The sequence below is a fragment of the Saccopteryx bilineata genome, chromosome X (assembly GCF_036850765.1).
Source record: "Saccopteryx bilineata isolate mSacBil1 chromosome X, mSacBil1_pri_phased_curated, whole genome shotgun sequence".
In the NCBI taxonomy this organism is placed as follows: domain Eukaryota; kingdom Metazoa; phylum Chordata; class Mammalia; order Chiroptera; family Emballonuridae; genus Saccopteryx; species Saccopteryx bilineata.
In genome coordinates this window covers 146,609,408-146,634,256 of record NC_089502.1, presented here as the reverse complement: position 1 = coordinate 146,634,256, position 24,849 = coordinate 146,609,408, and the positions used below count along the sequence as shown (strand labels likewise).

At 53.1% G+C, this 24,849-nt stretch overlaps 1 protein-coding gene across 1 annotated transcript in view; it reads left to right on the top strand.

Moving 5' to 3' along the window:
- Positions 1–248: 248 nt before the first annotated feature.
- The window catches only part of CD99 (CD99 molecule (Xg blood group)), a 43,946-nt gene continuing 19,345 nt past the window's right edge, over positions 249–24,849 (top strand). Inside the window, exons 1-6 of the mRNA XM_066250581.1 lie at positions 249–276; positions 1,101–1,427; positions 17,886–17,918; positions 19,547–19,588; positions 21,151–21,195; positions 21,819–21,878. Coding sequence (XP_066106678.1) covers positions 249–276; positions 1,101–1,427; positions 17,886–17,918; positions 19,547–19,588; positions 21,151–21,195; positions 21,819–21,878 — 535 coding nt within the window. The remainder of the gene's footprint in view (positions 277–1,100; positions 1,428–17,885; positions 17,919–19,546; positions 19,589–21,150; positions 21,196–21,818; positions 21,879–24,849) is intronic.

The window sequence follows — 24,849 nt, the reverse complement described above, 5'->3', positions numbered from 1 at the left end:
CTTCTGCAGGTGAGAGGGGCTGTGTCCCTGCGGTGAGCTGTCACGTAGATACTCTGGGGCACTGGGGCCATGAACGACAGGTCCAACCACCTCTGGCCAAGGCTGTGTCTGAGCCAGGGGAGCTGGTGTCTACCGTGAGAGACAGCAGGACACTAGAGTCCAGAGGGCCAGGTCAGGAGGGCCCTGACTCATGCTGGGAGGATGGGAGGAGCGGACTAGCAGGACCTGGTGTGGGTTGGGACGGAGGAATGCCGGAATGTGACTCAGGGACGGACGGTCTGAGACGCTGTCTCTCACCGCCTTGCAGAAACATGGACAGAATTTTAAGCTAAGACCTTCATTTAAAAAAAAAAAAACAAAACCCAAAACGTGTGTGTGTGTGTGTGTGTGTGTGTGTGTGTGTGTGTGTGTATATGTTATGGGAAGCCGGAGACAGGAAAAACCACAGTTCAGCGGCGGCTTTTGAATGTCACCAAAAATTCTGACCAGCTTGCTTGGGGGTCTCAGCCGGGAGAGGAGACACAGGTCTTGCCCTTCACACCCTACCGTGCACCGTGGCCTGGGGAGATTTTTTTGGGGACCTGGAGGCCCCTCAGAGGGCAGTCCTGGGTCAGGCTGGGGACTAAGGGGTCTGCACTGTGGACCCCAAAGTCCCCACCCCTGCTGCGGGCTCTGTGACTGCACTCTGGATCTTTGGGAAGGGGCCGCGCCCCGGGGGTAGCAGTGCGCCCCCACGTTCTCCAAACGGTAGAGACATTTCACCTCGTTGTTGTTCCTAAGCCGTCTCCCTGGGGTGGGTGGGGGTCCCGCTGGGGTCTGGAAGGGGCTGTGGAGACAAGGAGGGCCCCCTCCTCACCCAGTTTCCTCTGAAGGGACGGGTTTTCGGTGTGTTACAGAGCCTGTGCTGGTACAGGACCGGGCACGGGGACCCGGACCCACACTTGGCGAACAAAGGAAGATTTTATCTGCACTTTCTGCTGCAGCCCTGGGGTTCCCGTCGGGGGGGGGGGTAGGGCGCTCCCACACTTTCCCCAGAAAGGAGAAAGGGTCTTTTCTTCCCCGTTTAGGCCGCCCAGGGGGACCGGGCCAAACCCTTCCAGCCCCCCGCGCGCGCGCGCGCGCGGGACCCCTGGGTTCTCCGCGGAGGCGGCGGCGGCGGCGGCGGCGGCGGCGTGGGGGTGGCCACAGGCGGGGCGAACGCGGGCCGGGGCGGGGTGACAACGCCGCGCCCCTTCTCCCACTCGCCGCCGCGGGCTCCGCCCTGGGGTGGAAGGGAGTGTTGGTCCCGGTCCCGCCGCCGCCGCCGCCTCCTGCGCGCCTCAGTCAGCGGATCGTACCTGCGCGCGGCACCGGGCTCACCATGGCGCGCAGCGCGGTCTTCGCGCTGCTGCTGGTCGGCCTGCTGGGCAGTCTGGTGTCCGGCGATGGTGAGCTCGCGGCGGGACGGCTGGGGGGCCCAGGGCGCGGACAGGTCTCCGTGGATGGAGGGGACGCATGGAGGGGGCGCAGCGCCGTACCCACGCGTGGCCAACGCCCCAAGCTGGCGGCTACGCTACGGTTTCCCCAACTTGCTTCCTCCTTCGCCGCCGCTCTGAGACTCGCTCCGGAGGCGAACCGTCAAGTTGGGTTTGCAAAGTCCCCAACTCTGAAAAGCCGCCGCGGCCTGCGGGGGTGGGTGGGCAGCGGTGCGATCCGACTTCCGCGCACGCTGGGGAGGGATCATCTCCGTTCCCGGGGCCTCCTCGCCTTGGCGCCTCTGCACCTGGGGGCCGGGTTCCCAGCAAACTTCTTTGTTCTGGGGCGCGGCCCACGGCGTCTGCTCCGAGCCACGCCCTGCGTCCTGGGCCTAAATTTGGAGGCGACTCTCCGGAGCCTCCCCACCCGGGGCGAGAAGGGGAGGAGGAGCGGGAAAGCTTAGGAGCTCAGAGCCTTGGAAAGGTTCAAAAATCACGCCTGGCTTGTCCAGGCCGTAAGGCACGTTTGCGCTCTCGCGGGGCTCCCAGCCCTGGGGTTTAGGCGGAGCAGGAATGTTCTCTCCGGGACGAGCCCAGGTGTTCCGGGCAGTAATTTAGGGGACGCAGGGCGGGGTTCAAAAGTAGGGACACCCTCTAGAACACCCCCCCACACACATACACACACCGCCGGCCAGGCCGGGTCTATTCCTGGCCTGCCCTGTGTCCTTTCTGCTCCCAAAATGGAAGTTGGGGTTTTGGCCAGCGTCTCCCTCCCTGCTTTGCGGAGCGAGAGTTGGTGAGTGTACCGGGCGTGGCAGTTTGTAGCTTTCTCCAGTTAACGGTGAGTTTATTGCGCCCCCCCCCACCCCCGTTTATACAACCATGTTTTGTAAGTTGCCCTCCCCTATGAGGGGTGGGGGGGCGAGAGGCAGGCAGTCAAGTTTCAGGGCTTGGTGTGAGAGGGGAGGGGGGCGCGCTGGGGTCTGTATTTGTTTTTTGGAACCAGAAACAGGACACAGGACATTCATTGGCAAAGGCCTGGGTGGTGACTTTGTAGAACGTGAGGCCTGAGCCATGGGGGGTCGGACAGGGTCCCGTTTCTCCGTTGCTTTCCCAGATGTCCGATGTCATCCCACGTGGCTTCCCCACAACAGAGACGATTTCTGCATCTTGTCGTTGTTGTTTTTGTTCAGTGGACACCAGCTCCACCCCGCAACCCCCCCCCCCCACACACACACAATTCTGATGTATCTCTCTGGTGACACGTTTAAAAAAAAATATTTTTTTTTTTTTGAACGCCTATTGGGTGCCACGGCCCAGGGAAATGGATCGGAAGTGATTCAGGTCACTCGTGCATGTACCGTCTCCTGGGAAAAGAGAACTAATCCAAATTGGTGAATGGGGCCCTGGCCGGTTGGCTCAGCGGTAGAGCGTCGGCCTGGCATGCGGGGGACCCGGGTTCGATTCCCGGCCAGGGCACACAGGAGAAGCGCTCATTTGCTTCTCCACCTCTTCCCCCTCTCCTTCCTCTCTGTCTCTCTCTTCCCCTCCTGCAGCCAAGGCTCCATTGGAGCAAAGATGGCCCCGGGCGCTGGGGATGGCTCCTTGGCCTCTGCCCCAGGCGCTAGAGTGGCTCTGATCGTGGCAGAGCGACGCCCCGGAGGGGCAGAGCATCGCCCCCTGGTGGGCAGAGCGTCGCCCCTGGTGGGCGTGCTGGGTGGATCCCGGTCGGGCGCATGCGGGAGTCTGTCTGACTGTCTCTCCCCGTTTCCAGCTTCAGAAAAATACAAACTGGTGAATGGGACACAGTCCCCCCCTTCTCCCCCCAAATAGTATCAGCAGCAGAATTGAGAAGGTCAGGGGACACTCAGGTGACCACTACTCGGTACAAATGGGTTAAGAAGGTGACTCTGTTCAGACACGGTTTTCCAAATTCTTAATTTTTTATTTTTTATTTTTTTTATTTATTCATTTTAGAGAGGAGAGAGAGAGGGAGAGCGAGAGACAGAGAGAGAGAGAGGAGAGAAAGAGTCAGGGGGGAGGAGCTGGAAGCATCAACTCCCATATGTACCTTGACCAGCCAAGCCTAGGGTTTTGAACCGGCGACCTCAGCGTTTCCAGGTCGACGCTTTATCCACTGCGCCACCACAGGTCAGGCGGTTTTCCAGATTCTTGATGGGGTTGCACAGGCGGGTGGTACCTAGCTGTGTATGCTTTGGGCCCCCAAACAAGTCATTTAGAAACTTCTAGGGCAGAATAAATAAAAAAAATAAAATAAAACCCACAGCCCGGGGAGCCTGTGACTGCCTGGTTTCTATGTTTGTTGCGCCTAGCAACACCAGTCAACATGGTCAATACATTTAGGAAGCCGGTGTTGATTTGGGTGGGTGTGTGGGGGTTAGGGAGCTAAGCTCAGTCCGGAAGGAGCAGATAAACCCCAAGGTTTCTCAGCTGTTGATCTTGCAAAGGGCCCCTCCCTGCCTCCCCACCCCCCACCTCCCTCACCCGGTCGGTCGCCCTGGGGCTGGGGACAGGAACAGGTGGTTCTGAAAGGTGTCTAACAGATGGGGTTTTCTGCCTCTGGCAACCTTACTTTCTGGCTAGTGGTGCTCATGGCACGCTTCCATCTAGAAATATATACATTTACTATGGTTTCCACTCAGGTTTCGAAAGTCCTTTGAGGCAGACCCGGGTGGGGAGTAGGGGGATGGGGGAGACAGGTGTCCACTTTGGAGTTAGGGTTAGGGGTTAGGGCAGTGGTTCTCCACCTTTCTAATGCCGTGACCCCGCAATCCAGTTCCTCATGTGGCGGTGACCCCCAAACCAAAAATATAATTTTGGTGGCTACTTCATAACTGTAATTTTGCTACAGTTACGATTCGGAATGTAAATACCTGATATGCATTATGTATTTTCCGATGGCTTTCGGCGACCCCGCCGGGGTCGCGACCCACAGGTTGAGAACCGCTGGGTTAGGGTCAGGGCTTAGAGTTAGGGGTTAGGGTTAGGGTCAGGGTCAGGGTCAGGGTAAAGGTCAGGGCTTAGAGTTAGGGGTTAGGGGTTAGGGTTAGGCGTCCTCGGGGTGGGGGGGGGGAGGAAGGACCCTGGGCCCTGTGTTTCCAAGCTGCTTCAGAAATTTCTGGGGGGACAGAGCCGCGAGGGGGCGGAGGCAGAAAGAGAGGCCAGAGAAAGAGACGGGGCGACTTTAACTTTTAGGTGGGACACTTGAAAATGTCCCCAGACAGTGTTGGTCGTCTTCATAGGGGAGGGGTTGGCGCTGGCCTCTGGTGGGGGTGGGGGTGGTGGGGGTGGGGAGACCAGGGAGGCTGCTCCACGCCCTACAGGGCACAGGACGCCCCACGTCGGGAGAGCCACCAGCCCTGAATGTCAGCCGTCCCGAGGGTGACAGGCTGTGCTTTGACCTGTGACAGGTTGCTGGTGTTTTTGCTCCTTTGTCTCATTCTAGTTAGAATCCTCTGCCCGCTGATGTTCACCTAGCTCAGGGGTCCCCAAACTACGGCCTGCAGGCCACATGCGGCCCCCTGAGGCCATTTATCCGGCCCCCGCCGCACTTCTGGAAGGGGCACCTCTTTCATTGGTGGTCAGTGAGAGGAGCGCATTGACCATCTCATTAGCCAAAAGCAGGCCCATAGTTCCCATTGAAATACTGGTCAGTTTGTTGATTTAAATTTACTTGTTTTTTATTTTAAATATTGTATTTGTTCCCGTTTTGTTTTTTTTACTTTAAAATAAGATATGTGCAGTGTGCATAGGGATTTGTTCATAGCTTTTTTTTTATAGTCCGGCCCTCCAACGGTCTGAGGGACAGTGAACTGGCCCCCTGTGTAAAAAGTTTGGGGATCCCTGGCCTAGCTGGTCATCACGGTGACCTCTCTGGGGACGGGGTGGGGGGGTGGGGGAGTGAGAGAGATAGGTCCAGACGTCTCTGGATCGGGGCACCGCACGCCGTCGTCACAAGGACAGTTAGCTGTGTTCCGTGTCTCGGGCTTTGAAAGGCTCGCACGGCTACCTGAGCCGAGGTCTCCCGGCCGCCGCCACGGGGGGGGGGGGGTCACCGTGGGTTCCCGCGCCGCCCTACACGGCACACCCGAGCTTACGCGGCCTGGAGTGTTCCACCCTTGGACGCCTGTCTCTGCCTCCCTGGCACAGAAAAAGCCACCCACTGTACCCACCTGTGTGATCGGCCCCGATAAAATTCAGTTGCATTTTCTGTATAGCTCCTTTCCTGTACGCCTGCTTCTGCATGGTCTGTTGGCCTCTGGAGATGTTAAAACCCTTAATTTTAAAGGGACGGGGGGCTTATCTTCATCTGGGTGAGGTGCTGCTGGCCCTGAGCTCATTTGGGAAGGAAGAGAGAAGGTCTAAGAGTGACTTGGACCATCTCAGGAGAAAGCGGTCGTGGCAGGATTTTATGGGTGACCATCTGGCTATTTTTTGTAACCAATGTTTCCCTCGAAGGAGACAGACGAACCCCCACGTGAGGACCGTTCCCGCTATTTCTTCCTGCTCAGACTTTCCAATCACGATGGTCTCTGTCAGGGGGAACGGGGTCCCCATGTCGCCATGGGTGGGGCTGCAGATAAGACGGGCGTGTCCGTGGAGGCTGCAACTCACTCGGCATTCTGGGTCCACACTGAACCGCCCCGACGCCCAGATTATATTTGGGGGAACGCCCGCCTGGCGGGGGGTGTGCCCAGCCCGCGTGGAGGTCGGGGATGTGACATCGGGTGAGCGTAAGCGATCTCCCTCGGTACTCGGGGGGGTGGCTTGTCCTAACATCGGGGTGTCTTGTCCCACGAGAATCCACGCACAGTGTCCTGCGACCTCCTTCCCTGAGCCTTGTCCTTGGTCATGGAGTGTGTGTCCACAAAGAGATCTCCCTCCAAAAGTCCTTTTGTGTGTGTGTGTGTGTGTGTGTGTGTGTGTGAGTGTGTGTGTGTGTGCCTTGTTGTTGTTGAGGAGGTTATAACAGTTTGGGAAGTATTTTCTGCAGACACAGGGGAACGGAAGGAATTTCCCCAGCCTTGCAGGAGGGGCACGTATTGGGGAATACCAGAATGCCACGGTCATCATAGGCAAACCACCAAGATGTCCACGGTACGGCTCCCACAGACACACCGCTGGACACAGCCTCGTTTGGTAAAGAAATGTTCTAAGACAGTGGTTCTCAACCTTTCTAATGCCGTGACCCCGCAATCCAGTTCCTCATGTTGCGGTGACCCCCCCAAACCAAAAAATAATTTTGGTGGCTACTTCATCACTGTAATTTTGCTACAGTTATGATTCAGAATGTAAATACCTGATATGCATTATGTATTTTCCGATGGCTTTAGGTGACCCCTGTGTTTTGGTCGTTCAACCCCCCCCCCCCCGCCGAGGTCACGACCCACAGGTTGAGAACTGCTGTTTTAAGAGAAAGGCTCCCTGTAGCCACTGAAAAAAAGAGTTACATCCTTTGGAAACAGAGAAAAGTTCTGAAAAAAAAGGGGGGAGGGGCGAGGGGGGAGAAAGGAAGAATTCCTTTCTCTTATTTTCTACAAGAATTTGTGATTTATTACCTCCATCTGCCCTTCCAAGGACCCCTCCCTACACTTTCACCAACACACAGATTTCCACCACAGTGAGGGAACCGGAATGATTTCTTTGTGTGTGTGTGTATGTGTGTGTGTGTGTGTGTGTGTGTGTGTGTGTGTTGTTTTCTGGGACAATCTCCAGGTTGTGCAAGATTACCACATGGTGGGTCCCAGTGGGCGCCGTCATTTTGATTCTGAATGTTGTTGGGCCGATTGATCGATGGTCGTCAAGATGACCGGTCCACCCAGCCAGGCCAAAGACGTCTCTGCCTGCGTCCATCTCTTGCGTAAAAAAAAAAAAAAAAGGTGGCAACAGACCCAAATTTGTCTTGGCATTTATCCGATTGATAGTATCTGTCACACTTCTAGATAATTCTGCACAGGACTTCCTTGTCTTGAAATTCCCGTTTTTTATTCTTTGCCTACTTGGCTTTTTTTTTTTTTTTTTTTTTTGTCTCCGGTTTTGGGAGAGTGTAACACCATGGCTGTGTTTCAGCTTTGTGTTAGAATGACTCAATGTTGCCATTCCTTGTCTCGCTTGTCACATTATAACTTTTCTTTTCTTTTTTCTAAGTCCCTTAAACAGGAAGCAAACCATTTCCTTTTCTGCTCTCAGCCCAGAGCTAGATGCAAGCGCTCAAACCGGTGTTTTTCAAACGGTCTCGTTGGGACCTGCTGATGGGTTGTGACTTTTAGTGTGCAGAAAAAAACCCAGCAAAAACAGCAACAAAGAAACCCCCACGCATCAGCACATTTCAAACAAACCCTGCTCAGCAGAGCGTTGGTGAGGCCATTGTTACCATGACACAGACATATTTGTTACCGTGGTCGGAGTCCGAGGGCGACGGCCAAAGTTAAAGCCCTGGGGGACCCCGTGGCTTTCTGGAGGTGGACATTTTTGGGGGGTATCTTCCTTTTTGTTTCAGGGAAGCGCCTCTGTTGGCAACTTTGCAAAGAGCAAAGTCCCTGCTCCACGCGGGGCTTTCGGGGAAGAAAAAAGGAAAAAAAAGATTCATTGTAATTTGTTGAGTGATATTCTTTTGGGGCAGGCCAGGGAGCTGCATCTCTCCGCTGTGGGTTGTGGCGCTGGGAAACCGTTACTCATCCTGAGACAATGTAGCCAGAATTCGGGCTGCTCCTGTCTGTTTCTGCAACAAGTAGGGCCTCCCCGGGGTGAGGAGACCAGGGGGAGGATGCAGACCAGAAGACGCCTCCGTGCCTTTGCACAGGAACGTAGCGGACTCGAGTTCTCTGTGGACAAAGATGAAATAGATTGTGTTCTCTGTGGATGATGATGGAATAGATTGTGTTGTGTTGTCTTGGACACAGATGGATTGTGTACGGTTTCTAGATATTGCCAGTCAACTTCTGCTTTTGTGGGTTCGGGGCAAGGCGTGAATTAAAGTGGTGCGGTTTTCCGTGTGTTCAGCAGAACATGGACCCCACCCCGTGGAGGGATACAGGAAGGAGGAGGATTGATAGGTATTTGACGGAGCAATACAGGGTCCCCAGGAAAGGGAAGGGTTTGGCCGGCTGTCAGAGGGACGCGTGCTGCGTGATGATGGGGGAAGGGCCCCTCGCTGTGGACGAACTTACATGGGGACCATGGCCTGGCTGGAGGGAGGTAGCATGTAGTGGGCGTGATGGAGGATGGGTGGATGATGGATGGATGATGGATGGATGGATGGTGGATGGATGGATGGATGATGGATGGATTAGTGGGTGGATGGATGGACGGATTGGTTGATGGATGGATGGTGGATGGATGGATGATGGATGGATGGATGGATGGATGGCTGAAGGATGCATGGTGGGTGGACGGATGGATGGATCAATGGGTGGATGGATGGGTGCATAGACGGATAGATGGATAGTGGATGAATGGATGGATAGATGATGGATGGATGGATGAATGGTGGATGGATGGATGGACAGATGGATGGATTAGTGGATGGATGGATGAATGGATATATGATGGATGGGTGGATGGGTGGATGGATGGTGAATGGATGGATGGATGGATGGATTAGTGGATGGATGGATGGATAGATGATGGATGGGTGGATGATGGATGGCTGAATGTAGGGGTGGGTGGGTAGGTAGACATCATAAATAATTTATTGATGGATGGATGGGTGAACATGATGGATTTATTAGCAGATGAATAAAAGGATGGGTGAATGGATATGATTGGTTATCGATGGGTGAATGGATCAGTGGAAGGCTTGATGGACATGGTAGATAACTGATGTATATTGGTAGGTGGCTGGCTGGATGGGTGGATGGATAGGTCGATGAATGGATAAAGGGACATGTTCTTCTCTGTATCTCCGTCTGCCTCTCTGTGATCTGTCAATGGCACACCTGTCCAGAGAGGCCGCCTGCCCCGAGTGTTCTCAGCTGAGAGTGTATGTGGGTGATCTCACTGCAGAAACTGCCAGCAGAGAGGCCTCTCCTAGTGACTTGTACACATACCTCCAGGCAGTGGGTGGCATTCTCCGCATTCCTCCAAGAGAAGGAGCTGACTTGGAGTCTGGGGGAAGCCACCAGGAAGGTTAGGCTCAGCTGGAGTGTGGGCCGCATTCCGCGCTTTGCTTCACAAGACAGAAGCTCCCTGGAGGGCCCCCACCCCAAATCTCTTTGCACGTGAGGCTCACGCAGGTATCCATCTCCCTGTGTGCCTGTGGTATCTCCAGCCCATTATCACATCTGGCGCTTCTCATTCTTTTCTCAACCTCCTGCATCCCCTCCTTCATCCTTACCTTTTGTGATACAGCCATTTGTCCAGACACGAAGACCGAAGAGTCGCCCATCACTGTCACCGACTCCTTTGGCTCATAGCTGATGTGTTAGCAGATCCAGTTGACGTCGGCTTCTAAAACCTTTCTCAACCCATATTTCTTTCTCTATTTTTTTTCCCTTTCTTTTTTGAGATCTACACCCTCACCTTTGATATCCTTTCTGGACAGCGAGTGCCTTTAGGTATCCTTTCTTCCCTGGACTTTTCCAGCCTGGAGAAGACTCACCCTCAGAATAATATCATATATTATTCTACCCATCCATCCATCCATCCACCCACCCATCCATCCATCCATCCATCCATCCATCCATCCATCCACTAATCCATCCATCCATCTATCTGTCCATCCATCCATTCACCATCCATTCACCCATCCACTCATCCATCATCAATCCATTCATCCATCCATCCACTAATCCATCCATCCGTCCATCGATCCATTCACCATCCATTCACCCATCCACCCATCCATCATTAATCCATTCATCCATCCATCCACTAATCCATCCATTCGTCCATTCATCCATTCACCATCCATTCACCCATCCACCCATCCATCATCCATCCATTCATCCATCCATCCACTAATCCATCCATCCGTCCATCCATCCATTCACCATCCATTCACCCATCCACCCATCCATCATCAATCCATTCATCCATCCATCCACTAATCCATCCATTCGTCCATTCATCCATTCACCATCCATTCACCAATCCACCCATCCATCATCCATCCATTCATCCATCCATCCACTAATCCATCCATCCGTCCATCCATCCATCCACCATCCATCCACCCATCATCTATCCATCCACTCATCCACTATCCACTAATATATATATTATATATATGTATATTAATGCATACGATAAAATGCACAGTTTACTGAGGGAACCGATTATGATAAAGCAAGCATCCACTTCCCAAGTGAGGAAGATGCTGATCTCAGCATGGCTGCTTGCCCCGAGTTAACTCCACCGTTCAATTTCTTCCCCTGACGCCTGAGTGATGGTGCAAGATGCAGCCCTGCTCAGCAGCCCTGCAGTGGCCTCTGCTCACCCAGCTCCGAGGTTCTCAGCCCGGGTCTCACAGCAGGGAGCCCCCCGTCCTCTGGGATTGCTCCTGTCCAAGCCTTACTACACCTGCTGTCATCTGACTGTTGTTGGTACAGGGGGCTGGGTCTCCATCTGGGTTTTTGCAAAAGCCCATGAGAGACGCAGTTTCCACCAACAGTGCAGGAGGGTCCCCTTTTCCCCACATCTTTGCCGACACCGGTTGCTTGTGGGTTCATTGATAGCAGCCAGTTGGACGGGGTGCGTAGGGGGTGGACGGATTGAGCACAAAAGGAAAAACAGAAAAACCTTACAGAGAACAGGTGTGAGGATGACTCAGGAGGCGGGGGGCAGGGAGGTTGAGGAGGTCATACGCTGAGTGCACACTGACGGAAGCAGATGGGACTTGGGTTGCTGGACACACAATACAGCGTGCAGGTGATGTGTTGTAGGCATTGTGCACCGGAAACTTACATAATCTTACTAACCGAAGTCACCCCAATAAATTCAAGTGAAAAAGAAAACAAAAGCTCATGAGGGGGGTTGTCTTGTCTGTGAGGGGGTCCCGGAAGGTATAACTGGACCTGTGTTTTACGAGACTTTCCGTTGGCTTGGTATAGCTGCTGACTGCTAGAATGTTTTATCTTTTTTTTTGAGGGGGGAGGGACAATCACAGCTGTGGGGCACATTAAATTATTCAAGAGGTGTTCATTCTGTTATTTTATCTTCCAGCGAGCCCTTAAGGTGTCTATTTACTGTGCCCCTTGAAGTTTCTGAGGTTAGAGCATCCAGGCAGCTTGCTGAAGGTCACGGGGCCCGCATAGGGGCAGAGGATAGTGGCAATAAGTTGTGACAATGGCAAGAGCTGGCGGTTTGGGACCCGTGAGCTTGGGCGTTGATGGCTGCCTGTGTGGGCAGCACCGAGCTTGCCCGGTGTGGATCACAGAGGGGCAGCGGCCTCTACCAGTAGTGTGGTTGACAGGGGAGGAAACGGGCCATTAATTTAGGGAAACACAACTCAGTGGAGAAGACAGCTTTCTGAATCCTGGCAGCAAAATTACTTAAGAACCGTCACCAATGTCTCTCCAACTTCTTGTGGTTTCCACCATCCATCCATCAACCTGTGAGTTCATCTACTCAGTTATCTATCCATTGACCCATTCACTCATCCATCCATCCATCCATCCATCCATCCATCCATCCATCCATCATCAATCAATCCTTCAATTCATCCGTCATCCATCATCCATCTCTCATCCATCCATCCATCCATCCACCCACCCACTCACTCACCCTCCCATCCATCCATCCATCCATCCATTCATCATCCATCCAACCATTCATCATCCATCCATCCATTTATCCATCTACCATCCATCATCCATCCAACCACCCACTCACCCATCCACCCTCCCATCCATTCATTCATTCATCCATCCATCCATGCATCCATCATCCATCCATCCATCCATCCATCCAAGCACCCACTCACCCACCCTCCCATCCATTTATTGACCATCCATCCATCCATCCATCATTCATCCATCCATCTATCCATCCACTCACTCACCCATCCACCCTCCCATCCATCCATTCATTCATTCATCCATCCATCCATCATCCACCCATCCATCTATCCATCCATCCAACCACCCACTAACCTATCCTCCCATCCACTCATTTATCATCCATCCATCCATCCATCCATCCATGCATTTAACCACCCACTCATCCACCCTCCCATCCACCCATCCATCCATCCATCCATCCAACCACCCACTCACCCACTCACCTACCGTCCCATCCATCCAGCCATCCATCATTCATGCACCCATCACCCATTTATCCATCATGAATGATGGAAGCTTCCCAGGGGAGGAGTCATTTTCTCAGGGCTTTGAGGCATAAATAGGAGTTGTCCCGGCAGGGGACTCAGGGGTTCAACACTTATGGCCCACTGGAGGGTCTGAGTGAAGATCCAAGGAGGATGGAAGGGCCTCACCAATCATTGCCAAGGTGCTGGTGACGATGATCATTTTCCCAGAGACGCACAGTGCCCTCTGTTGGACAGCGCCAGAACTATTACGATTAAGTTGCCTGCAGGAGACTGAGTTTCCCGGGATTCTGCAACCTGCCATCTGCAGTGGGGCTGAGGGAGCACTGGGTTCTGGGCAGGGGAGGGGGGTCCGTGTCCCCCGGGAGCTTGCTGGAAAGGCAAGCTTCCTTCTTATACTCAGAGATATTGCACAATCACATGGAGGAACCTGGCTCGTCCACTGCGCACCCTGGTGCTCACCTCCCACAGAGGATGGAACAGGGTCTGTTCTTTTTTACCCAAAGTCCTCCTACCTCAGACCCGGGTCAGGTTTGCAACCATCGTGTGACATTCAGAGCGAGCGTGCGGGATTGAGACTCAGATAGACTCCCGCATGCGCCTGACCGGGATCCACCCGGCACGCCCACCAGGGGGCGATGCTCTGCCCATCTGGGGCATTGCTCTGTTGCTCAGCAACCACACTATTTTAGCACCTGAGGTGGAGGCCATGGAGCTGTCCTCACTGCCTGAGGTCAACTTGGTCAATGAGCCTTGGCTGCGGGAGGGGAAGGGAGAGACAGAGAGGAAGGAGAGGGGGAGGGGTGGAGAAGCAGATGGGCGCTTCTCCTGTGTGCCTTGGCCGGGAACCGAACCAGGGTCCCCCGCACGCCTGGCCGACGCTCTACCGCTGAGCCAACCGGCCAGGGCTTACCTGGGAATTTTAGGCTTCACCTCCGCCTGTCCAATGTGTGCAAGAAACCAGGCTTTGTCCTAGAATTTTCTATGGCCAGGGGACCCCGCCCCAAGCCTCCCTGGCCGCCACACCTGAACCCCAGCTTTTCAGGGGTTTGCGCGTACGACTGGTGCTGCGTTCTAGAAAAACGTCTACCTGGCGTCGGTAGACGCGGGGCGTGGCGTGCGCACACCTGGCCCCGGAGTCTTGTTGCTACCGCTTCGGGGGGCGCGTTCTGCAAGATAAGTTTTTAGCGGAGCTCGGACAATGTAAGGATTGAGTGCCCCGGACAGTGGGTGGACAGGAACAGGTGTGACCGTCCCGACGCCTCCGCTGGGAGGGAGGACCCCACCAAGGACAGTGGGGTGAAGGGTGGGGTCCCCCTCTCTGCCCCAAGCCACCCAACTCCCCAGGGTCTGGAAGACCCACGCGGGTCCCCTGTGTGCATCGCCGGACGGCTGACCCCCCAGGAAAAACGGCAAAGATCACTCGGATCAGAAAAGGGTCAGCAGGGAGTGAGCTGTCGGGGTGACTCACGCCTGTCACGCTCGTCACCCGGCGAGGAGGGTGGAAGGGGCCACGCCCAGCGTGACTCACTGTCTGTTTTGACAACATCTGTGGCCGGCTGCGGAAGTCCGGCTGGAAACCGCGGGGCCGTCCGGCCGGTGGACGGTCCCCTGGCAGGTGGAGTGAGATCGTCGTGCCTGGGACGTCCTGCTGGGGCGGGCTCCCTCCCTCTCTGTATCCCTCGGTCCTGTCCCGTGTCTGCCCGGTGCCCCCCGGCCCGCCCGTGGCCCTGGCACCTCACAGAGTCCTGGCCGCTGGCTTGGAACTGGCGGACCCGTTGCGTTAGTCAAGGAGGAATAAATAGCGTGGTACCCCTGCGTTTTCCGAGAGCGCCCGTGGGGACTTCCCTTTGCACGCGCGCGCGCGCACACACACACACACACACACGTGTGCACTCTTTCGGGAACAACTACCCCTGGGGGGTCAGCAACACAGAGAAGGATGACACGTTTGTGCCTCATGGACTCACAAGGAGCCTCCCTTGATTGACACCCAGAGCCGGACGCCACCCCTGACCCCTAATTTCTGGGGGGCTGTGTCTGGGGAGTCTTCCTAGGTGACACCTGCCTGGACCTTGGAGTCCCCTCCGAATGGCAAAACTGGTCAGGCTGGGGCCTTGCTGTCCAGGGAGATCCCTGAGAGATGCAACCCCAAGGTGAGGTCACTCAACCTGAAAAATGAGGGTCCGTGGAGTGGACGTTCATGGGTTCACCTGCCTGGAACTCAGGCAGGAAGCCCATCTGTCCCTGCAGGGTGAGGGAAATTCTTCATGGTTTTTCCTGTCCCCTCTCAGACTTGTCCCAGGCCCCTCCCCGCCCCCCGCCCCGCCCTTGGTGACCTCGGGGTCCCGGGGAGCTCTGGGCTGGGGGGATGGTTTGGGGACTGGACGGTGGTGGTCAGCAGGGTCCTGAAGCAGAAAGAGCTGAGGTTACTGGGTTGGGAGAGGGGCATGTGGGGGTCAGTGGAGGGCTGGCAGGGGAGCAGAACTCACAGGCGGGGCTCCGAGGGGCACCCCGTGGGCTGGGAGGGTGAGGAAGCCGTGTTCCGGTGACAATGGCTTTCGGGTCGGCGGCCGTGATGAACTCAAGACGCAAGTGGGGCCCTGGCCGGTTGGCTCAGCGGTAGAGCGTCGGCCTGGCGTGCGGGGGACCCAGGTTCGATTCCCGGCCAGGGCACATAGGAGAAGCGCCCATCTGCTTCTCCACCCCTCAGCCGCGCCTTCCTCTCTGTCTCTCTCTTCCCCTCCCGCAGCCAAGGCTCCATTGGAGCAAAGATGGCCCGGGCGCTGGGGGTGGCTCCTTGGCCTCTGCCCCAGGCGCTAGAGTGGCTCTGGTCGCACAGAGCGACGCCCCGGAGGGGCAGAGCATCGCCCCCTCCCTGGTGGGCAGAGCGTCGCCCCTGGTGGGCGTGCCGGGTGGATCCCGGTCGGGTGCATGCGGGAGTCTGTCTGACTGTCTCTCCCCGTTTCCAGCTTCAGAAAAATAGAAAAAACAAAAAAAGAAGCAAGTGGGCGGAACTGACTGGGAGGGGTGAGCTGGGGCTGTGGGTCCCGGACACAAGCGCGGTCGAGAGCGGACAGGCCCCCCGTGCCGGAGCACGCCCACGTATGCATGCACAGGCACAGCAGACACACGCGTGCCCACAGCAGTCCTCCGTTTGTTTCTGAGGCTCGGGTCACCCGGACCAGGAGAGTTCAACGTGCGAAAGGAATTCACATGGGGGGGGCAGGGGGGGTCATCGCCGTTGGGGTGGCCGACGCTTCTTCCAGAGTCTCTGTCTCCGCCCCGAAACGCTGCCCCGTCGAATCTCTCGGACCCTCTCCTGTTGCCGGTGTGCTCGGGGTTCTGAGTCAGACCCCTCGGATTCCGCTCTGGGGAGGGGGTCCATATGCACGCCCCCCTGCAAGGTGGTCAGGTGGGATAAAGCCCCCCCTCTCCCCTGCCGCCTCGGGGAAATAAGCCCCATTGCAGGAAGAGGGGTGACTGTTGGTCCTGTCTGGCTCCGTGCAGGTGGAGTGGGGAGCCGTCATGGTTCCGGTTCCGAGGTGGTCAATACCTGTTTTCCTGGGTCGCCCATGTGCCTGAGAAATATACGTCAGTTGTACAAATACAGGGAAGCGGCCGGTGAAAGAAAGGCTTCTGCTGTCCGTGTCTCCGGCACCATGGATTGGGAATTGATCCTTGCTTTATTTCAAAGGACCGGTTTATTTTTTTTCTTCTTCTTTTTAGTGAGAGGCTGGGAGGCAGAGAGAGAGACTCTTGCATGTGCCCCAAACGAAACCCACCAGGCAACCCCCACCCCCGGTTTAGGGAAGAAGCTCTGCCCATCTTGGGCTGTTGCTCTGCAATGGAGCTATTTTTAGCACCTGACACGGAGGCTTCATGGAGCCATCCTCAGCACCCGGGGCCGATGTGCTCAAACTCATCTAGCTGTGGCTGTGGGAGGAGAAGAGAGAGACAGAGTGAGAATGAGGAAGGGGAAGGGTGGAAAACCAGATGGCTGCTTGTCCTGTGTGTCCTCACTGGGAATCGAACCCGGGACATCCACACGCCCGGATGAGACTCAACCACTGAGTCAACCGGCCAGGGCAGGACTGTTGTTTTTTTTCAGAATAAGGCCTGTGCAAAATCACCATGTTTCCCCCATTCTCTTCATTTCTGCTGCATTCTGTGTCCAGAAGTTGCTTCCAATATAAACTAGCCCATTACTCGCAAGCATTAGAGCAGGGGTCCCCAAACTACGGCCCGCGGGCCACATGCGGCCCCCTGAAGCCATTTATCCGGCCCCCGCTGCACTTCCGGAAGGGGCACCTCTTTCATTGGTGATCAATGAAAGGAGCACATTGACCATCTCATTAGCCAAAAGTAGGCCCATAGTTCCCATTGAAATACTGGTCAGTTTGTTGATTTATTATCCTTTTTTTTATTTTATTTATTCATTTTTAGAGAGGAGAGGGAGAGGGAGAGAGAGAGGGGGGGGGAGAGACAGAGAGAGAGAAGGGGGGAGGAGCTGGAAGCATCAACTCCCATATGTGCCTTGACCAGGCAAGCCCAGGGTTTCGAACCGGTGACCTCAGCATTTCCAGGTCAACGCTTTATCCACTGCGCCACCACAGGTCAGGCATAGTTTGTTGATTTAAATTTACTTGTTTTTTATTTTAAATATTGTATTTGTTCCCGTTTTGTTTTTTTACTTTAAAATAAGATATGTGCTGTGTGCATAAGGATTTGTTCATAGTTTTTTTTATAGTCCGGCCTTCCAACGGTCTGAGGGACAGTGAACTGGCCCCCTGTGTAAAAAGTTTGGGGACCCCTGCATTAGAGTGAATATTGAGACGGAGACAGGAGGTCACGCATTCTCCCGTTTTCCAAAGCCACAAAATACTCCCCTCCCCACCACAGGTCACACCCTCCCCCCTTTAATTTTCTTTGTAAATGGTTTTCTTTCTGCAGCTATATACACACCGATCTGTTTCATAGAGACTGTAGCGCCCTGACACGCAACATTAAAGGCTATAAAGATCTCGATATGAAAAACACGATACATTGTTCCAAAAATTAAAACGGTTTTCTTTTATTTTCAAGTTGACTTTGGATGGTCCTCATTTCTAACTGGACTCTCTTTTTTTTTTCTTTCTTTCTCCTAGTCAGTGATTTTGATTTATCGGATGCCCTGGACGGTGAGTCATATTAACAGCATCTCGTGTGTGTGTGTGTGTGTGTGTGTGTGTGTGTGTGTTGTGAACCCTCTGTTGGGACACAGGACATTTAATTAGACATCTTGGACTGTGATCCTGAGACCCATGTTTGGTGAGGAGAAGACGCCCTCAGTGGGTTAAATAAATACCACCCCCACCTCTCCATGGAGGGATTTTCACACCCTGTGGCGGTCACCAATGCCCAAGGGACATTGGCAAGAGGCGGGACTGGGAATGTCAAGGTAGGCAGCCCCCCGGGGGGACGGAGCAGAAGCCACAGCCCTTGCCTTGGGTCTGATCTCTGGCCCCCCAAACTCATCCTTCCTACGGGGGCACAACTTTCACAAGGACCAGCGCTAATGGGTTAGACTAGACCCTCCACTTTCTGTCCCGGTCCTATTCAACGTCAGACCCACAGTGGGATGGGACTCCTGGTCTCCGTGAAAGTCACAACCTAGGCGCCTGTGGACGCTGAGGCCCAGTGGCCTCTGGAGTGACCGTTCCAGAGTGCTTGCCCACCCCATGGGCTCTTGGGAAAAGGGATACTCAAACCGTGATTTGATAAGTGATCTGTTTTTTGTTTTTTTTTTAATTTCCGAACCACATTCGGGGGTCTGGCTGCCGCTTACTTGGAATTCTATTTTCAAGTCTTATTTTTATTCAGTTTTAAGAATTCCGACAGAAAAAAAAATGATAGTCCTTAAAATTCATTTCTTAAAAATATTTTCCTGTTGATTTGAGAGAGAGAGAGGAAGAGAGAGAGAGAGAGAGAAACAGAGAGGGAGACAGAGAGAGAGAGGGAGAGAGATGGAGAGACAGAGAGAAAGAGGGAGAGAAAGAGAGAGAGGGAGAGAGATGGAGAGACAGAGAGAAAGAGGGAGAGAAAGAGAGAGACAGAGAGAGTCAGAGAGAGAGAGAAAGGGAGAGGGAGAGAGGTAGAGGGAGAGAAAAATGGAGAGACAGGAAGAGGGAGAGAGAGAGAAAGGGAGAGAGAGAGAGAAAGAGAGTGAGACAGAGAGAGACAGAGAGGGAGAGAGGGAGAGAGAGAGACAGAGGGAGACAGAGAGAGAGAGAGCCAGAGAGAGAGAGAGAGACAGAGAGAGACAGAGAGAGAGAGAGGGAGAGAGACAGAAGGAGACAGAGAGAGACAGAGAGACAGAGAGGAGACAGAGAGAGAGACACAGAGACAGAGAGAAGAGTGAACTCGTTCCACTCAGTTCCATTTAGTTGTGCGCTTCATGGGTTGCTTCTCGTATGTGCCCTGACCGGGAATCGAACCGGCGACCTCAGGCACAAGGGGTGGGTGCTTTATCTACTGAGCTGACTAAACATTGAGGCAGATAAATAAGACGATTACATATCATTCACGATCCCAGGTTTCAATATTTCGGACTCATTCTGTCTTCTGTGTTCTCATTTGTTGGCTTAATAACAGGTAGATGTTAAAATAAAATTTAAAAAAAACCCAGAAAGGAACGAACCTGCTTTGAAGATTCTTTTTGTGTGTGTGTGCTTTTTATTTTTTTTTTAAACCGGGGTACCCTCGAGACTCCAGTCTGTTTCCCGGATGTACGTTTTCCTGACTGAAGGGTCTTTTCTTTTTTTTTCAGACGTGAAGCCAACCCCCAAAAAACCATCGACCCCCAGTGATGGTAAGAAGGCAGACAGAGTGACCAAGTTACGGTCATAAAGCCCCCATGTCCCCAAGAGGTGGACGTGCGATTTAGAGGCTGGGAACAGCGCCCCGTGAATATTTAAGATGGCACTGTGACCCATGGGAGCAGATGGTGATGCTTCTCCGACACCCCTTTGGGGGTCACCTGGAGCGTGTTTCTGGGTCCCTCAACTCTCGGGATCTTTGTTTTCTTGGGAGACATCATTTCAGGGGGCCGGGCCGGGACTCCCTGTAGACCCCGTGAGAAAATTCAGATTTCAGCCTGCCTGTGGGACCTGCAGACGTCCCAACATTCATGGTTACTAGTTCCTTAAAATTAAAACTCCGAGATGAATGACCAGTAGTGAGATGACCCAAGGGTCCCATTCCTGGGTCTTAAATGAATCCCCTCGGAGTTCAATCGATGCTGAAAGATATAGAATTACTATGACTTTTTTTTCCCTCCACCACTTTCTAGCAATAATATCGCTATTTAATTATTGAACTCCTCTCTAGAAGGTCAGCTCATGAGAGAGGGGTTATGGTGGCTTTGTCCAAACCCACTTTCTGTGAGGGTTCAGTCCCAGATGGATGGATGGATGGAAGGATGGATGATGGATGGATGGATGGATGGATGGATGGATAGATAAATGAATGGTAGGTAGATGGATGATGGATGGATGGATGGATGGATGATGGATGGATGGATGATGGATGGATGGATGGATGGATGGATGGATGATGGATGGATGGATGATGGATGGATGGATGATGGATGGATAGACCAGTGATCCTCAACCTTTTTTGGGCCACGGACCGGTTCCATGTCAGAAAATATTTTCACGGACCGGCCTTTAGGGTGGGACGGATAAATGTATCACGTGACCGAGACCAGCATCAAGAGTGAGTCTTAGACGGACAGAACAGAGGGAATCTGGTTGTTTTTAAAACAATAAAACATCGTTCAGACTTAAATATAAATAAAGCGGAAATAATGTAAGTTATTCATTCTTTCTCTGCGGACCGGTACCGGTCCGCGGCCCGGGGGTTGGGGACCACTGCCGTAGGTGGTGCTGGATACATCAGGGTCGCAGGAGTGAGTTTGTGCCATCACGAGCTTCACCTTGGGGACCGGGAAGTCCCCCTCGTGCTTGGCGATAGCTCGGGACATTTTCTTGGGTAGACATATAAGCGTTCTCAGACGAGCCTGGACTTTGAACAGAGTCCTTGAAACCCCCCAAAAAGCAGCTGAAGTTGTCACGTCGAACTCGCCAGGGATAGCTGGCTCCGTGAGCACCATCACCGTTCAGCGGACTCCGCGCCTAAACTGGGTGACCGATGTCGGTCCCTATCTCTTCTTGACCACCACCTGGCAGAAGGTGTCGGTCCACCTGTAAGAGGTGGTGTCAGGACCATTTTATCAGAGGGACGAGCGGTGTGGGTGGGGAACTGGGCTTTTCCGTGGAGACGCTGGTCAGCCTGATGCTCGGAAAGGTCTTTAAGGGCGTTGAGCGTGCAGAGAAGGAACTGGGCTGTTCACCACTGTTTCCCCTCCTTCAGACGGTGGCCTCAGTTTGGACGACGCCCTCAATGACCAAGGGCACGGTAAGTCCCCCTCTTAGTCTGACCGGTGGTGCAATCGCCCCAACAGGTATCCTTTCAAAGAGCCTGATTGGTTTTTAAAATAATGCGTGGCACGGTGTCCTTTTTTTGAACACGAACACCTAGGGTGTATATTGTGTGTTATTCTTGAGTTTTTGGATTTTATCTGTGGGCTCATTTTTTTTTTTAAAAAAAAAAACCTGGACGGTCTTTGGGGTGCGTGAGGGAGAGAGAGAAGGCAAACTGACCAGCCTTACCAGCTGTGCGCCCTGCACCATCCCTGACCCCCCCCCCCCAGGGGCCCGTCCGCGGTTGGACGCCGTGCTGCGTGGCTCCTGATAGAAATGAGTAATACCAATTGAATGCACCAGGGACCCAATGCTGTCATTTTGCACGGGGACCCATGGGTTTTGTAGCTGATTTGACCGCCTGTCGGAGACCCGTGAGCTTCAGGGTGAAGCGTCCGGCAGGCGATGTTCAGGCATTGATCGTAGGGGGTGGTCAACTGTGTGGACATCCCCACCGCGACCAGGGGCACGCCTAGTGGACCGCCCACGCGAGGAAGGGATGCTTCGATTTCTCCGCGAACGTGGCTCACGGAAGCGATTCTCGTGTTTCACCAACAGGTGACCCCGGTCCGCCGAAGCCGAAACCAAATCCGGACCCCAGACAGCCCGGATCTTCTGGTAAGACCCCGAAACTCTGGGGGAGGGGAAAGGTCCCATGTGCGTGTCTTTCCGAGAACGGCGGTTTCTGTCCGAAGAGGGTGATTTTTAGACTCCCGTGGCGTGGGGGCTGCCTCTGGACTCTCTATCCAGAGGAGTCCCGGCTTTTCCGTCACAGGGAGCAGTTTCGGAAAACACGCTGCTTTCCGTGTGATGCTTATGGAACGGCCGTCGGTCGGACTCCTGAGGTTTTTGTGGCCCCTTGCGCGGATGGAGGGCGAGGTTTTAAATACATGGAATCTATACGAACAACATCATCCGCTTGTGTTATCAACCTTTCTGGTCCATGGTGGAATGCTCCAAGAGTAACCGGACTAGCCCCACTTCTGTTCTTCATATAGACAGATTTTTATATGTGCCCCGACCAGGATCCACCCGGCAACTCCTGTCTAGGGCTGATGCTCAGACCAACCAACCTATTTTTAGTGCCTGAGGCTAATGCTTGGACCAATCAAGCCAGTGCCTGCGGGAGGAAAAGAGTGAGAGAAGGGGAGGAGGGAGGCAGAGAGAAGCAGATGGGCGCTTCTCCTGTGTGCCCTGAGCAGGAATCGAACCTGGGACTTCTACATGCCAGGCTGATGCTCTATTCACTGAGCCAGCCAGCCAGCCAGCGCCCTCTTCAGTGCCTGATATGTGAACTTAAATGAAACAAATGCAGTAAAAAATGTCCATCTTTTCTTTATACTGGGTCATAACATTATTGTTTTGTTTATTCATACTGTATCCATACTCTTATCAACATTTTCTCTCGTATCTTTTAACAATGTTTATCCTATTACTATTAATGTCAGTGACCATGTTTTTCACTTCATAAGACACACCTGACCATAAGACACAGCTAGGGTTTTAAGGAGGAAAATAGGAAAAAAAATATTCTGAACCAAATGGTGTGTTAAATAAAATACCGTGTTTTTCGCTCCATAAGACGCACGGGCATTTTCCCCTTCTCTTTTGGGGGGAAAAAGTGCATCTTATGGAGCGAAAAAGACAATATATACTTTTGTAACTAATCTCCATATCTGCACGTCTGTTTGCTTCCTACAACATGTAAGAGTTCGGAATCACCGGGCACATTCAAACCGCGGTCAAGCACTTTTTTAAAACAATATCTATATTCTCAGAAAAGATTCTACAAGTCAAATCGTTTGGGTCAGAGTGTGTGTGAGCTGTGCTTATCGTTTTTGACATTTTTTTTTCTTTCTTTTTTACAACACGACTCTGAGAATCGTACCTGTCTACCCTGCCTCCGACTGTGTGTGCGAATCTTTCTTTCTTCGCGTCTCCGAGATGGGTTATTATCTCCAGAAAATGTTCCTCAGAGAGGTCGCTTAAAATAGTACGCCACTGTGCCCTGGTGGGTTAGCTCAGTCAGTTAAGAGCATCGTCCCAAAACAGCAAGGTTGAGGGTTCGATCCCTGGTCACGGCACATATAGAAGCAGCTCCATGTTCCTCTCTCTCTCTTTCTTTTTTTTATACAGAGACTGAGAGAGGGACAGATAGGGACGGACAGACAGGAACAGAGAGACATGAGAAGCATCAATCATCAGTTTTTCGTTGTGACACCTTAGTTGTTCATTGATTGCTTTCTCATATGTGCCTTGACCATGGGGCTGCAGCAGACCGAGTGACCCCTTGCTCAAGCCAGCGACCTTGGGTCCAAGCTGGTGAGCTTTTGCTCAAACCAGATGAGCCCGCGCTCAAGCTGGCAGCCTTGGGGTCTCAAACCTGGGTCCTCCGCGTCCCAGTCCGACACTCTATCCACTGTGCCACCGCCTGGTCAGGCTCTCTCTCTCTCTCTCTCTCTCTCTCTCTCTTTCAGTCTCTCAGAAAAAAAATGCATATTATTATATATACTACTCGCGACCCAGTGCCAAGTTTTGGTTTCTGAAATTAAAAATAAATTGAGCGTGTCAGTGGGCCAGATCAGCTTTGTCCTTGGTTATCGGTTCATGGAGCCCTCTCTCCTTTTTTTTTTTTATATTTTATGATGTTCAGTCTCCTTTCCGGTTCATAAACCTTTCTTCATTTATTTACAGGTTATCGGCTCTTTCCAGTCTTTTATCATGAAAATGTCTGTGTGCTCAATTTTGCCTTTGAATACCCTCCACAGTATTATTATTATTATTTTTTTGACAAGTACTTTAGAAATATTTTTCTGATGGAATCTTTTAGCTTGTGTGGGTTTTCTGCTTTTGTGTGTGTGTGTGTGTGTGTGTGTGTGGCTGTTTTATTCTTTTCACTGGAGAATCCTTTTGCCACGGTTTCTCTCTCCTCCTGGGAAAGATAACCAACCCCCTCCCATTCCACCCCACACACACACCCCCACTTTGAATTAATTGTTCACCAACACAAACTCGTTTACGGGGCGCTGACCCAGTCGTGAAACGGAACTTGTCCCTTCGGATTCCGTGACGGTGACGGCTTTCTCGTTATTTCCTGACCTGCGCTTCTCAATTGATTTACCTCCTTTTCTCTCATTTATTTCTGGGGGATTCATCTCACGTCTGTTACCGTCCTGTTTATAACTTGAGTCACGTTAAAACGAGTTTTGATGTCTTTCCTTCCTTCCTTCCTTCCTTCCTTCCTTCCTTCCTTCCTTCCTTCCTTCCTTCCCTCCCTCCCTCCCTCCTTCCTTCCTTCTTTCCTTCCCTCCCTCCCTCCCTCCTTCCATTCCTTCCTTCCTTTCTCCCTCCCTCCTCCCCTTCTTCCTTCCTTCCTCCCTCCTTCACTCCCTTCTTCCTTTCTTCCTTCCCTTCCCTTCCCTTCCTCCCTCCCTCCCTCATTTCCTTCCTTCTTTCCTTCTTTCCTTCTCTCCTTCCTTCCCTTCCTTCCCTCCCTCCTTCCCTCCCTCCTTCTCTCCCTCCTTCCCTCCCTTTCTTCCTTCCTTTCCCTCTCTCCCTCCCTCCTTCCTTTCTTTCTCCTTCCTCCCTT